Source organism: Saitoella complicata (genome assembly GCF_001661265.1).
Source record: "Saitoella complicata NRRL Y-17804 unplaced genomic scaffold SAICOscaffold_11, whole genome shotgun sequence".
NCBI classification, from domain to species: domain Eukaryota; kingdom Fungi; phylum Ascomycota; class Saitoellomycetes; order Saitoellales; family Saitoellaceae; genus Saitoella; species Saitoella complicata.
The window spans coordinates 1-13,089 of record NW_017567002.1 but is presented as its reverse complement, the minus strand read 5'-3'; the positions used below and the strand labels follow the sequence as shown (position 1 = coordinate 13,089).

The following is a 13,089-nucleotide window of genomic DNA, read 5'->3' as shown; positions in this document are numbered from 1 at the left end:
TCAGAGGGAAAAATCGTATCGCCTGGAACGTATATCTAAAAGTCGATAGTCATTACAATTGGAAGTATTTTTACACACATTCGTTCAGAGCTTCTGTTCTAGTCAGGCAAACTTGGAATTGCTCGACCCTGGCCTTCTCTGGCTTCCTCCCGAGCGTGTGACCTCCGAAACATTGCACGTTACATCGCAAGTCCGTACCGGCGCTCACCGCACACACAACTACATAGAAAGACCACGCCCGAAGGTCCTCTCGCCGCCTTGCCTACCATCACAATGATCATCTGGATCCTCTTCACCCTCCTCCTCCTGGTTTACCTCTACCCAAACCGCGCAATCTTCACCAAAGCCCGCCCCGACCTCCCCGGTCGCCGCGGTTTCCCACTCATCGGACACCTCCCTTATGCCTTTTCCTACGCCCACAAACCCCACGAAAGCGAACTCGAAGGGTGCCGTGAATATGGCCCTGTCTGGTCTGGCACGTTACCGTTCATCGGACGGATCATCACGTTCGTCGCCCCGGATAGTGTGGAGCATTTGGTGAAGACGAACATCGGGAATTATGTTCGAGGGAGCTTGTTTAAAAGGATGATGAATGAGATTCTAGGGGAGGGGATTTTCAATTCGGATGGGGAGCAGTGGAGGTGGCAGAGGAAGGTTGCGGCGCAAGTGTTTATGGATAAGAGGTTCAAGATGATCACAGCAAATACCTTTGCGTGGCAAACCCAGAAGTTCATCCATCTCATTCAGATGAATCAAGACAAAGCCCTCGACGTCCAAGACCTCTTCTACCGCTTTACCCTCGAGAACTTCGGACAAGTCGCTTTCACCTCGAGCTTCGGCTGCTTGGACAGCATCTCCTCCTCCGTCCCCTTCGCAGATGCCTTATCCTTCGTACAGCAATACTCCGTTCTCCGTTTTAACACCCCCCTTTTCTGGCTCCACGAATGGCTCAAACCCTCCTACTGGCGTTTCTGCCGCGACCTCCGCATCATGAACGATTACGCCTATTCCATCATCCGCTCCCGTCGCTCCTCCACATGCCCAACACCCATCCGTCCAGACCTTTTGTCATTATTTATGGACTACCGGGACGAAGATGAGAAAGAATTGAGTGATAAATATCTCCGCGACATCATCCTCAACTTCATCTTCGCAGGCCGCGACACAACCGCCCAACTCCTCTCCTGGACCACGCACAACCTCCTCGCGAACCCCTCCGCACTCAGCCAACTCCGCTCTGAAACCGTTTCGCTGCCACCCATATCTGAGGACACATTACACCTCCACACGTACGCTCACGCAGTGTTGTATGAGACACTTCGGCTCTACCCCTCCGTTCCCACGAACATCCGCTGTACCCTAAAACGAGACCACATCCCCTGCGAAGGCCAATCAATCCTCGTCGAACCCGGTACGATCGTGCAATGGAGTACATACGTCATGAATCGCCGTCCCGAACTCTGGGGCCCAGACTCCCTCACCTTCAACCCCTCCCGCTTCATCGACCCAAACGGAAAACTCATCCACGTGTCACCGTTCAAGTTTCCAGTTTTCAATGCGGGCCCGAGGACGTGTTTGGGGAAAGGGTTTGCAGAGCAGGAGGCTGTTATGGTATTGGTACCGTTGTTGCAACATTTTGAAATTTCTCGTGCCAGTGAAATCCAACGCGAGGAGGAGGTTCGGTATGAAGTCTCCATCACGCTTCCCATCCGCCACGGGCTCTGGGTCAAATTCAAGGAGAGGACACAGTAGGCTAGCCATCAGAGTATTATTGATATCACATACCCTGCAAAAGAAAACAAATAGCTAATCTAGCTCGGCCTCCCAGAAAGATACAAGCAGCACAAGCACTAAGATCCCTAATCAAACGCCAATAAACCCGTATTACCCAGATAGAACCCATAATAGTAAAACCCGAAGAGTGGTGAACCTCCTCCTCCTCCATCCTCGCTCTCACCCGGAGAACGTTAATCAAACTCCACAAACCTCTCCAACTCCCCATCCCCATTACTCCCTTCCCCCACCCCCTCCTCCTCGGGCACCGTAACCTCCCTCTTCCTCTTCCCGACAACCGGCATCTCCACTACCTCCTCCATCCCTCCAATATTCCCCCCCACTCCATCCAACCCAGCCAAAAACTCGTCAACACCGGCATCCTCACCCCCTGTACTCGTCGGCGGACTCGGAGTAAGACCCAGCAACAGCGCAAGATCGGCAATATTCGCATTTTGTGCAGCGATGGTCGACGCCAAATGATCCGTATTAATGACATGAGCTTGGAGTGCCGCATCATTCAAACCATTACTCGAAGTCGTGGCGGGGACCAACGCACTCGTACCATCGAACCCCGCAGCCCCCGTGGACGTGGTGTCGAAAATGGGGATATCGAGCGGGTTGGGAGCGGGGGTGAGGGGTGTTGACACGTTTGATAGTGCGGGTCTTGCGTCGAGGAGTTCTTCGATGTTGGGATTCGAGTCTTCGATCATGAGGCGGCGTTTCTTGCCTGCTACCGTCCCCACGTGTCCCTTCCCGAGTTCCATTCCAGTCTGTACACCCCCCAATCCCCCCCCAACAGCGCCCAACCCCAACGCAGCCCCACCCCCACCGCCCAACCGCGCCTCATCCCCCCCGTAAACACTCGCCAGAAATCTAAGGATCTTGTCGATCGTCTCCTGATGCCGCTCATGCCGTGCCCTGGACGCCATCTGTTCCGACCACAAGAGCGCAGAATCAGTCTGGAGGCGTGAGAGATCGGACGTGATTTGGGATTGGGTTTGTTTGATTGTGCGGAGTTCGTCGAGGAGGAGGGTGAGGTCGAGGTTGTTGGTGTCGGTGTTTGAGGTGGAGGTGGGGGCTGTGAGGGTACCGGCTTGGGCAGCGGTTGTTGCTGGGTTTCCCTTTTTGCGAGTAACGAGCGCCAGGAGGTCTGGACGACCCCGTTGGAAGTTCTGATTCGAAAACTCGAAAACCTCACCCCCACTCCCCGACCCCGCCAACACCCCCTGAGTCAAATGCGGAACCTTATGAAAGCCATACATATTCAACTGTCGCACGAAACTTGAGAAATTATTGTGTTTGAAGAAGCGTGGTAATACGTCGCGGGCGAAGTCTTCTTGGCGGGTGACGAGAAAGGAGAGGCCGGTGGGTGACCATTTTATGAGGGAGGAGGTGGAGGGGTCGGAGACCATGTTGTACAGTTTGTTGAGGAATTGGGGGACGGCTTTGCTTGGTGGGACGACCGTCGCCGCTGGGGTCGTAGTGGGAGCGGGAGTTGAGGTTGCACTCCCTAGAGGTTGCGGTGTCGTCGCTGCTGAATCGGTGGTCGTCGACGTCGTGGTGCCAGGTATAGCGTACACACCGATATCCATCAACCCCGGACTCGGCGTCCCGAACGCATCGGATGGAATTGCTGCCATTGCTTGTCGTGAGCGTGGTGATAGTACCAATCCCAGATTGTCTGTTGTTGTGAAGGCTGGGTCGATTGGTGGTTGTGCCATTCTCTGTCCGTTGGTATTTTCGCCAAGTCCTTTTGAATTTGGTGTTTTGTAACGATGATGAAAATGTTCGTCCGGGTCATGCACGGGCATGCATAGTTAACCGGCATCGAATTAATGCTTAATGTAAATGGTATTTTATGTTAAATGCTACTCGAACAAGTCTTATGCCTCAACCTTCTCCTTCGGTCCCTTTCCCTTCTTCGCTCCCCCAGCCCTCACATTCACCCCCTTCTTCTTCAACAACTTCTTCCTACTCTCCTCAATCAACGCGCGATCCTCCTCCTCATCAAACTTGTACCCATCATCCCTCTTCACGGCCTCATCGGCCTCCTCCCCATCCGCACCAAACGCCATAGGTACATCATCTTCCTCATCACCTCCCTCATCCTTCGCAGGGGCCTTATACGGCCCCATAATCTTGAACTTGGCGACGTAGAATCCGTCCATGTTGTGAACGTGAGGGTAGTACCGTCTCGTGTGAACAACCTTCGGGTTAAACGACTTTCCACGGAATTTGGTGAACCCCTCCCGACCAAAATCCAGACCGGTGGGGACGAGTTTGACGTTCGGCCTCTTCCTCAACGCATAATCCACAACCGCCTCATTCTCCTCCACCGTAACCGAACAGGTGGAATAAACAACATACCCACCCGTCTTCGAATGTGGGTCCACCGAGTCGATCGCGGCCAATACCAGTTGTTTTTGGAGATGACTCAACAACATGAAATCCCGCTCCGATTTGTTGGTTTTGACGGAGGCGTCTTTGGAGATGACACCAGTCCCAGAACACGGCGCATCCAACAACACCCTATCAAACCCGCCAATAACCTTCGGAAACTCCCTTCCATCATAACTACACACAACCGCATTCCTAACACCCAACCGATGAATATTCGCCACCAAACTCTTCGCGCGGTCTTTGTTTGAGTCATTCGCAAACACACATCCAGTATTTTTCTGGAGTGCGGCGATATACGTGGTCTTTCCACCCGGAGCAGCGGACATGTCGAGAACGCGTTCGTGCTCCTGCGGCGCAAGTGCCATGACAGGGAGGAACGACGAAGCCGCCTGCAACATATAGTGTCCAGCCAAATATTCAGGCGTAGCCCCGATCGGGACCGGACTCTCGAAAATCTGGAGTCCGACTTTAGTCCATTTCCCGATCGGCTCCAAATTGACACCCCTGTTCAGAAGGGCCTGCGCGAGGTCACGTCTTCGGGTTTTCAGGGTGTTTGTACGGATCGTCACGGGCCGGGGAACTTCATTCGCCTCGAAGAATTCGATGGCTTCGTTGATGGAGAAGATGTTGAAAAGTTTTTCGGCGAGGTAGGTGTTGTAGCCATAATACGTCGCGATATCCTGGATGATTTGTTCGGTGTATTCTGACCTCGACCGGCCTTCTTCGCCGAGTGATTTGAAGTCGTTGAGGACGCGGGCGATTTCGCGGATTCGGGTTTGGATGATTGCGAGATCGGGAGTGAGCTCTTCTTCGGTCGGGAGAATGCCTTCGGGACGAGGTGGGACGATGTTGGTTTGTAGAAGTTCCGCTTCAGCATCCTCTTTCTCCTTCGCTGCTTTCGCATCCAAACGAGCTGACATTGCTTCCAAGTTGGCCAAGCGCAATTGTTCGAGATCGCCCTCGTCATCGGAAAACATCGCACCGCCGCCCTGAGAATCATCGTCCTCCATCTCTGAGTCGAAAGCATCCTCGTCGTCGTCAGAGGCCATCATCTCGTCTTCGTCGAATTCGTCTTCGTCCATACCGGAGCCCTCGTCGGAGTTATCGAACAATGACGCCTTGGCTTTACCCACATCCTCGCCAGCGGAGTCGACGTCTTCCCAGTCATCCATGTTCTGAACACCGTCGTCGGCCCCGGCCTCAACCTCGGAATCCTCCAATCCCTCGAACTCGTCGTCGTCGTCCTCACTCTCCGGAGCGGGAGCTGGGGCTTTCTTCTTCAAGGCAGTCTTGACCGGAGCCTTCGCGGGTGCAGCCTTCTTCGCCGCCTTCGGGAGTTCCTCCTCGGCATTCCTCTTCCTCTTCGCTCCAGCTCCGACCTTCTCTCCGCCAACACTCCTCGCGGGTGCCGGCTTCCCACCAGCACCAGCCTTCTTCTTCGATCCGTCACCGAACGCAGCGGGGTCACCTTGCTTATTTCTCTGTCTTCTGCCCATTGGAATATAGAAAGGGAGAGTCGAGGAGTTCGAGGTTATTTTTGGTGTGGTGGGTGACTTTCGAATTTTTGGTGGGCGCGGTGTGGCGCGGCAGGAGGGGATAAGGATAAGCTGGGGAGGAGGGCATCGATGAATTGACATATGTTGATGACTGACGGGTGTCCGTTTGGACTGAAAGGTACGATAGATAAAGGCTACAGGCATGTCACTTCAGTCAGGACAAACAGAGATTCCGGGACATTAAAAAAAAGCCAAAAGGACGTTCCGTTACGGGGAATCGAACCCCGGCCTCTTCGGTGAGAGCGAAGTATCCTAGCCCCTAGACCATAACGGATTTGCATGGCAGGAGTGCCCGTTAAGCCCTTATGAACATGAACCGTGAGTCGAACGACAGAAGTCTTTCTAAACCCAGCAGCCTCTCAAGAGGAAAAAGACGTGAGAGTTTCCAAGACGTGAGGATGTCAGGGGCAAAGAACCGTCGCAACCATACGCCAGGACTGGTCGGAAATGTCTTCTTCGACATTACTCGTTTGACTGGATGCTCCGAACTCCCCGCGCCCCCGGTGAGGATTGCGAACTCGTAACGGTTTCGAGCCCCTTTACACCAAGAACCTTCGTGTAGAACAAACCTTCCCAGAATTTCAAGCAAACTCAAATCTGACTTTGCAGGATACCCGCACCTTGGGAACCTGAAACACCATTACCATCCCAAAGAGGCAATTCTCGTACGTGGATGCTGCCACCAAGCTCCAAACAACCCCGGAGTGGTGTCACCGACAAATCAAACAGTGGATGAGGTGGGACTGACAATGAGGTCGGAGATTGGGCTTATGGGTGGGTATAAGTAAGGCCTTTGAGGGTCGTTGTTGCTTCAGTCCATTCTTGCATACGTTACCCAAGACCAGCAACATGTCTGAAATCTCCCGCTTCTCAGTCTCCACTGTGGATGTCTCCTCCCCAGCATGGTCGTTATTCCCAGATGAACCTACGCCGACCGCATCTGACTTTCCCGGATCGAGATTCTCTGCTATGACTGCTGTGACGACCGCTTCCTCTGTGTACTCCCGCCCCACAGTCTGTCTAGAATCACCTTCCGTCTACAGAGGCTTCTCGAGGGCTGAGTACGCCTCGACCCATCTGGACAGTCGTTGAGGTACATCGAAGAGACCGAGTTTGAGAAGGAAGAGCCGGAGACGGAGGATGAAGAGGAGATGGATGTGGAGAGGAGTCTTGATGAGGCATTGGCTTCGCTGACGAGTTTGTCGCATACTCCTCCGCCCAACTATACAGACGAGGTAACACCACCAAACTACCTCGGAACTGCATCCAATTCCTCCAACGACGCGGAAGGGCCGGAGAACTGGATCGACGAGAAGAAGGTGGAGGAGAAGCCAACGGGGTTAGCATACGTTGCAGCGACCATGGACAGGCGTGAGATAGTCAGCGCGAGACGGCAGAGGAAGAGATCAGTTACATCCCCGACGAGGGAAGAGCTGTTCTGGACTGCGTTGAAGAATGTGCGGTTTGTTGGAGGTGGAGGAGGGGGGATGAACCGTGGGCCGGCAGGGGTGGACGGGCAGTGTGTGATTTGTTGAGCACGCTGGTCGTTCTCCTTAAGCTCCTCGCGTTAGTTATGAATCGTAAGAATATGGCCAACATACCAATTTCTTTACTCTGTGAATTTGCGTCTCCTCACGAAGCTGCCAGCTGACGTCGAAGATCTCGGGGTCATCGGGACGCGCAACTCCCCGAACACGACCTCCAAACACGATCCTCCCATAAAATGGACTGAACACCTTCTGGATTAGTCTCCAACGCAATCAACATGCCATCTAAAGGCGACTGGAAGCTGAAGCCAATCGGATTTACGGATGTCCTCTTCTTCATGGGGACGATGGTCCCTCGACTCCTCGTCCTCCGGCCGATCTACGAACTAATTCTCCTGGGCCTGGGGTTGATTGCCTATCTAGGTGTGGACGGGGTTTTGAGGTAGTGTAAAATTGCTAACGGGCGTCTACAGTCCTCGTCCTTCCCATTCGACTCATCGCCTCTCGACTGATCTCCTCTACGCCATACTCGCGACGTACGCATGTCGCGCAAGACGCCGCGCTGAAGGTCGTTGGGTTCTTATTCGCGTACGCCCCCGTATCTGTTGGTCGGATATTCTTCTCCACCTCTCAATCAGTGCCATTCATGAAACGCCGCTTCGACTTTAATCGCTGGGTCCGCCGCGCCGAAGACTCAGGTATCCAAGGCTGGTGGGTACGCGATCGCTCATCGAACGCTGGTCTCAGTGAGTCAGAATGTGTGGTGATGTATCTACATGGTGGTGGGCTGGTAATGGGCTCCGCGGCGTTTTATCTGGAGTTTCTGGCGAATATGAGGGAGGTGTTCGAGGAGCAGGGATTCGCGAATCCGGCGGTCCTGGCGGTTGACTACACCCTTGTTCCGGATGGGAGGTATCCGACGCAGTTGCAGGAGGTCGTGAGGGCATATACGTATCTTACTCAAACCCTCAGTGTTCCTGCTGAGCGGATTGTGTTGATGGGCGATTCGGCGGGCGGGTTGTTGATAACGGGGTTATTACTTCATATCTCGAGACCTGACTCGACGATTGGGATGGGGGAGTTGGAGAAGCCTGGTGTGGCGGTGATGATGAGTCCGTGGTTGAATATGAAGGGTGAGAGTGTTACGATGCATACGAACGATGGGACGGATTACCTCGACCCTGGGACATTGGATACGTATGCGAGGGAGTATACGGGTCCGGAAAACGAGGGACAGAAACATGACGAGGCGCTCACGGATCCATACCTCAATCCAATCGCCTGTGATTCACAACAATGGCTCTCCCAAGCCCTGCCCGTCTACGGTCTCCTCATGATGATCGGCTCAGGCGAGATCTTCCGTGCGGATGTAGAAGGGATGTACAAACGCTTCCTCTTTGCCGCCGATACCCAACCGGAATCCGAAGGCGGGGGGAAGTGTGTGGTGGAACTGGATGTGGAGGAGGGGATGGTGCATGCGTGGCCAATGGCGTTGTTTTATTTAGGAGGTGGGGAGAGGGAGAGGGTTTATGGGACGGAGAGGATTGTGGGGTGGGTGAGGGGGGTTATGGGGAAGGAGGAGGAGGGGAGCGAGGGTGTGAATGGGCGTAGAACGTTGTGAACGTGGTGCAGGCAGACAAGATCATCTTTTTTGTATACCATTCTCCTCTGGCAAATGACATCACTCTTACTATTTGTCTCAACGCAGCGTATGCATAGCACAAACTTTAAGGGTGTCGTCGGCCTAGCCCATATATGCACGTTCCCGCGCGCAGGCGAGACCTCAACCTCCTCACGGCTCGTCTCGAGGGCATCCCAGTTAACCGCGTTTCATCACGGACCATCTCGAACACCAAGCTTTTGCAAGCCTCGGGCCGAAGCTCACTTAGCCCTTAACGACATGGGGTCCTGCGCACTGTTAACTGCGGGATGTATCAGGGCGTAAAACACCAAGCTTTTGCAGTTGTGTATGAAGATGTGAAGACGGGAAGACGGGAAGACGTCAGTATCCCGTTATTTAAGGGTTGGTGAGGCGCAGCTACGTACTGTCGTTCTGGCCGTGCAAGCAGTACAGTATGAACACCCCTAACCGCATATTCTCTTTCAGCTTGCGTTCTCCCATCAATCCTTGAACTCCTTCCTGATATGATAGCTACGCTGACTCTGTCCGATGAAATTTTAAGCAAAGCTTGAGTAAGGACCCACCTTAATCTTCGTGTGCCATGGTTTAAGCTTGAGCGGGACGAGATGAGCATCTGTATGCTCGTTGCCGCTATCCCGCGCGGGCCAGCCTTAAGCTTTACGCTCGTCTGTGTCAGATTCTCCAGTAATTACGTCAGCGAACTGTTATACAGTGTTTTGATGTTGGGTACGCTCGCCTCGACCATTGCCTTCAGTGTGACGGGCGGGTTCCGGGGTGGTTAAGATGGCATGGCATGACTTCTTGTGGTCTCGGTAAAGGGAAGTAAAATGACGATTACCGAGGCTCGGTTGTACATCAGGCCTCGCCATGATATTGTTTGTGCTCGGCTGAGATCTTTAAGGATTGTCTCTCGTTCGTTCCCATGACCGTCTTGTGCTCCTAACCACCAAGTCCCTGCCCGTCCGTCAGCAGCTGTGTACCGTGCCGCTCGACTTCCCGTTCCCGTCTTGGTCGAGCTACAGTAGCGGAGGTAATCGAAAGTAGACAAGTCCAGTCCAGCTGACTACATTTCGAGGTGTACCCGTACCCTCACCGCCCAGACAGAAAGTCTATAAAAACCCCCGTCTGGTCCCCCCAAATCCTTCTCACCATCCTCTCAGACCAACAACAACAACAACAGCCAACCAAACCAACCAATCAATCCACAATGCAGATCACCGCCATCGCCACCGCACTCATCGCCGGCCTTTCCCTGGTCTCCGCCAGCCCCGTTCCCGAGGCCGGCCACGATAAAGCCCCGCCCAAGCCCAACACCCAGGTGGGCGGACCCATCTCCATCGTTGTCGCTCCCAACATCGCCACTGCGGTCAACATCGTGAGACCCCCCCCCCCCCCGCAAGACTAAGGCTGACGATTTGCGATCACAGTGTACTCAATTCGGCGGAAAATACAACAAGCAGCTTCAGCAGTGTGTCATCCAACAGAACCAGGCCAACAACATCGGTAACAACAATGGTGGATACCAGTACAACGACAACTCTGGCAATGTCCGCCGCGAGGCCGAGGCTGAGGCCGATGCTGAGGCTGGAGGTCCGCCCCCTAAGAAGGCGCCCAAGCCGACACCTGGAACGGTTGCGATTGTTGTTGCCCCCAACACTGCTACCGTTGCCCAGATCGTAAGTGTCTTTCTAGAAGATTGGTTGAAAAGAGACTAATCATCGAGTGATAGTGCGCCCAAGTCGGCGGAAAATTCGACAAGCAGCTCCAGCAGTGTATTGGCCAGGTAAACCAAGCTAACAACATTGGCTCCGACAACTATGCTGGGCAGAGCAACTCCAACTCCGGTTCCGTTGGCGGCTGGTGAGCGTGTGGTCTTGAGTGGAGGTCTGGAGGCTTGGGTGTGAGATTTCGTTTGCACAGGCTGGATCTCGGGCTTTTGGTTTCTTGCTTCTCTCTCTTGGCTGCTCTTTGGAAGTGTGACTTGGGATGTACGAGTAGAGTATCTTTGTGTACGATTTGGACTGAATGGATTTTTTTTTTTCCTTTTACTCCACCGTTGCACTCGGTTACCGTGGGACGCGCTTCAAACGCTGGTCGTCGACGAACCACGTCCATCCCGGTTTAGCGCCGTTCACATTGTTCATCTCGCAGCATCTCGCATCCCTCGCCAAAATCTTCGAAAATTACCCAAAGTAGAATAGTTTGTGCTCCTTATCCGGCCAACCATCTCCTCTGCTTTTCTCCTGCACGTGCACATCGCGTTCCTCCGCAGAAGAAACACCTTACTCGCTTCATCTCACCTCATCTCGTCGCCTTTCCGCCGCTCTGTCGGAAGAACCTTATTCCTTGACAGCTGGTCGGAAAGATCAACCGAGATGGCCAGCGCAGAAAACGCAAAGGTCAATGCAAGTATCGCCTTGGAGCAGCGAGAGACGGATCCGTCGCTTACGAGTTCTTATGATCCCGAAGGTCTTAAGGTGTTGAATCGCGGGAAGAAGACGTCGGAGGGTGTTCAGCGTCGTCTCAAGGCTCGTCATTTACAGATGATCGCGATTGGTGGGACGATTGGTACGGGTCTCTTCATCGGTATCGGAACCGCAATCGTGAATGCTGGTCCCGTGGGAGCGTTGATTGCGTATATCTTTATCGGAACGGTCGTGTACTCCGTTATGCAATCCCTCGGTGAGATGGCGACGTACATCCCCGTGTCGGGTGCGTTCACATCGTACGCGACGCGGTTCATTAGTCCCGCGTTTGGATTCTCGATGGGGTGGCTGTATTGGATTAATTGGGCGATTACGTTTGCGGCGGAGTTGACGGCGTGTGGGTTGGTTATTCAGTATTGGACGAATTTGAATGTGGGCATCTGGATTGGGGTGTTTTGGGTTGTGTTGACGGGGGCTAACTTTCTCGGTGTCGAGTGGTACGGGGAGATTGAGTTTTGGGTTGCGTCGGTTAAGGTCGTTACGGTTGTTGGGTTCCTCATCCTCGGACTCATCCTCGATTGCGGAGGAGGGGACGATGGTGCCGTTGGGTTCAGGTACTGGCGGAATCCGGGACCGTTCAACAATTACCTCGTCGAGAGTCACGATGTGGGCAAGTTCTTGGGATTCTGGGTCACGCTCATCCAAGCCATTTTCTCTTTCCAGGGAACCGAGTTGGTCGGCGTCACGGCCGGCGAGACCGCGAACCCGAGGAAAAACGTACCCAAAGCCATCCGTAAGGTGTTTTGGCGGATCTTGCTGTTTTACGTTGGTACGGTGTTTTTTATTGGGTTGTTGGTTCCGTCGAATGATCCTCGATTGGGAACGGGTGCGTCGGATGCTTCTGCTTCGCCGTTCGTGATTGCGATTCAGAGGGCGGGGATTAAGGCTTTGCCGGATATTATCAATGCGGTTATTCTTATGACCGTTATCTCCGCCGGTAACTCGAACGTGTATGCCGGGTCGCGTACCCTCCTCGCCCTCGCCAACGTCGGTTTCGCACCCAAGATCCTCGGAAGGACGGATTCGAGGGGTGTCCCCTACGTCGCTGTCATGGCGACTGCTTCGATCGGGTTGTTGGCGTTTTTGAATTTGTCGAATGATGGTATTACAGTGTTTAACTGGTTCGTCAATATCTCTGCGTTGGCTGGGTTGATTTGTTGGGGATTGGTGAATTGGGCGCATATCCGGTTCATGGCCGCTCTTCGTCACCGCGGCGTCTCGCGAGGGTCTTTACCGTTCAAAGCGATGCTGCAACCGTGGTTTGCGTATTATGGACTCTTTTGGTGTGTACTCATCACGATTACGCAAGGGTTTAGTGCGTTCTGGGATTTCGATGCGAGCAAGTTCTTTACGGCGTATATCTGTTTGATCATTTTTGTGGTGTGGACGATCGGGTACTATATTTATGAGAGGCCGGAGAAGGGGAGGTGGTTGGTGCCGGTTGAGGAGATGGATTTGGATTCGGGGAGGAGGGAGGCGGATGAGGATGTTTGGGTGGATGATGCGCCGAAGAACTTGTGGGGGAAGTTCTGGGAGTTCGTTCTGTGAGTGTTGTTCAGGAGTGTATGTTGCCGCGATGGGTTGAGGAGCGAGGTTGGGTTAGGGTTAGGGTTAGGGTTAGGGTTAGGGTTAGGGTTAGGGTTAGGGTTAGGGTTAGGGTTAGGGTTAGGGTTAGGGTTAGGGTTAGGGTTAGGGTTAGGGTTAGGGTTAGGGTTAGGGTTAGGGTTAGGGTTAGGGTTAGG

The 13,089-nt window shown here is 53.6% G+C and overlaps 8 protein-coding genes and 1 non-coding gene across 9 annotated transcripts; 5 read left to right on the top strand and 4 right to left on the bottom strand.

The window, feature by feature from the left end:
* Positions 1 to 261: 261 nt before the first annotated feature.
* On the top strand, positions 262 to 1,752 carry SAICODRAFT_92114 (cytochrome P450; the record flags this gene model as incomplete). Its single annotated transcript, XM_019171788.1, has 1 exon — positions 262 to 1,752. Exon 1 carries the CDS (start codon positions 274 to 276, stop codon positions 1,750 to 1,752), a length of 1,479 nt encoding a protein of 492 aa, XP_019024198.1. The 5' UTR covers positions 262 to 273.
* Positions 1,753 to 1,783: 31 nt separating this feature from the next.
* On the bottom strand, positions 1,784 to 2,601 carry SAICODRAFT_30200 (uncharacterized protein). Its single transcript, XM_019167618.1, has one exon. The coding sequence runs from the start codon at positions 2,538 to 2,540 to the stop codon at positions 1,968 to 1,970; it is 573 nt and encodes a 190-aa protein (XP_019024197.1). The 5' UTR covers positions 2,541 to 2,601; the 3' UTR covers positions 1,784 to 1,967.
* A 26-nt stretch (positions 2,602 to 2,627) lies between these two features.
* SAICODRAFT_38543 (uncharacterized protein) lies at positions 2,628 to 3,218 on the bottom strand (the record flags this gene model as incomplete). The annotated part of the gene is made up of 1 exon (XM_019168594.1): positions 2,628 to 3,218. A coding segment is annotated over one exon (591 nt), but the record flags the coding sequence as incomplete, so codon positions are not given.
* A 465-nt stretch (positions 3,219 to 3,683) lies between these two features.
* On the bottom strand, positions 3,684 to 5,315 carry SAICODRAFT_50535 (NOL1/NOP2/sun family putative RNA met; the record flags this gene model as incomplete). The annotated part of the gene is made up of 1 exon (XM_019169004.1): positions 3,684 to 5,315. A coding segment is annotated over one exon (1,632 nt), but the record flags the coding sequence as incomplete, so codon positions are not given.
* A 619-nt stretch (positions 5,316 to 5,934) lies between these two features.
* Positions 5,935 to 6,006, bottom strand: SAICODRAFT_t65. The gene has a single exon. It is a non-coding gene; the product is annotated as a tRNA-Glu (tRNA).
* Positions 6,007 to 6,390: 384 nt separating this feature from the next.
* Positions 6,391 to 7,284, top strand: SAICODRAFT_30199 (uncharacterized protein). The gene has a single exon (XM_019167617.1). It carries the CDS (start codon positions 6,884 to 6,886, stop codon positions 7,265 to 7,267), a length of 384 nt encoding a protein of 127 aa, XP_019024194.1. The 5' UTR covers positions 6,391 to 6,883; the 3' UTR covers positions 7,268 to 7,284.
* Positions 7,285 to 7,497: 213 nt separating this feature from the next.
* Positions 7,498 to 8,840, top strand: SAICODRAFT_7242 (alpha/beta-hydrolase; the record flags this gene model as incomplete). Its single annotated transcript, XM_019170767.1, has 2 exons — positions 7,498 to 7,642; positions 7,693 to 8,840. The coding sequence occupies 2 exons, from the start codon at positions 7,498 to 7,500 to the stop codon at positions 8,838 to 8,840; spliced, it is 1,293 nt and encodes a 430-aa protein (XP_019024193.1).
* A 1,228-nt stretch (positions 8,841 to 10,068) lies between these two features.
* Positions 10,069 to 10,821, top strand: SAICODRAFT_19013 (uncharacterized protein; the record flags this gene model as incomplete). The annotated part of the gene is made up of 3 exons (XM_019166045.1): positions 10,069 to 10,236; positions 10,289 to 10,537; positions 10,591 to 10,821. The coding sequence occupies 3 exons, from the start codon at positions 10,069 to 10,071 to the stop codon at positions 10,723 to 10,725; spliced, it is 552 nt and encodes a 183-aa protein (XP_019024192.1). The 3' UTR covers positions 10,726 to 10,821.
* An 88-nt stretch (positions 10,822 to 10,909) lies between these two features.
* On the top strand, positions 10,910 to 13,086 carry SAICODRAFT_116579 (putative arginine transporter). The gene has a single exon (XM_019165343.1). It carries the CDS (start codon positions 11,237 to 11,239, stop codon positions 12,893 to 12,895), a length of 1,659 nt encoding a protein of 552 aa, XP_019024191.1. The 5' UTR covers positions 10,910 to 11,236; the 3' UTR covers positions 12,896 to 13,086.
* The last annotated feature ends 3 nt before the right edge of the window (positions 13,087 to 13,089 follow it).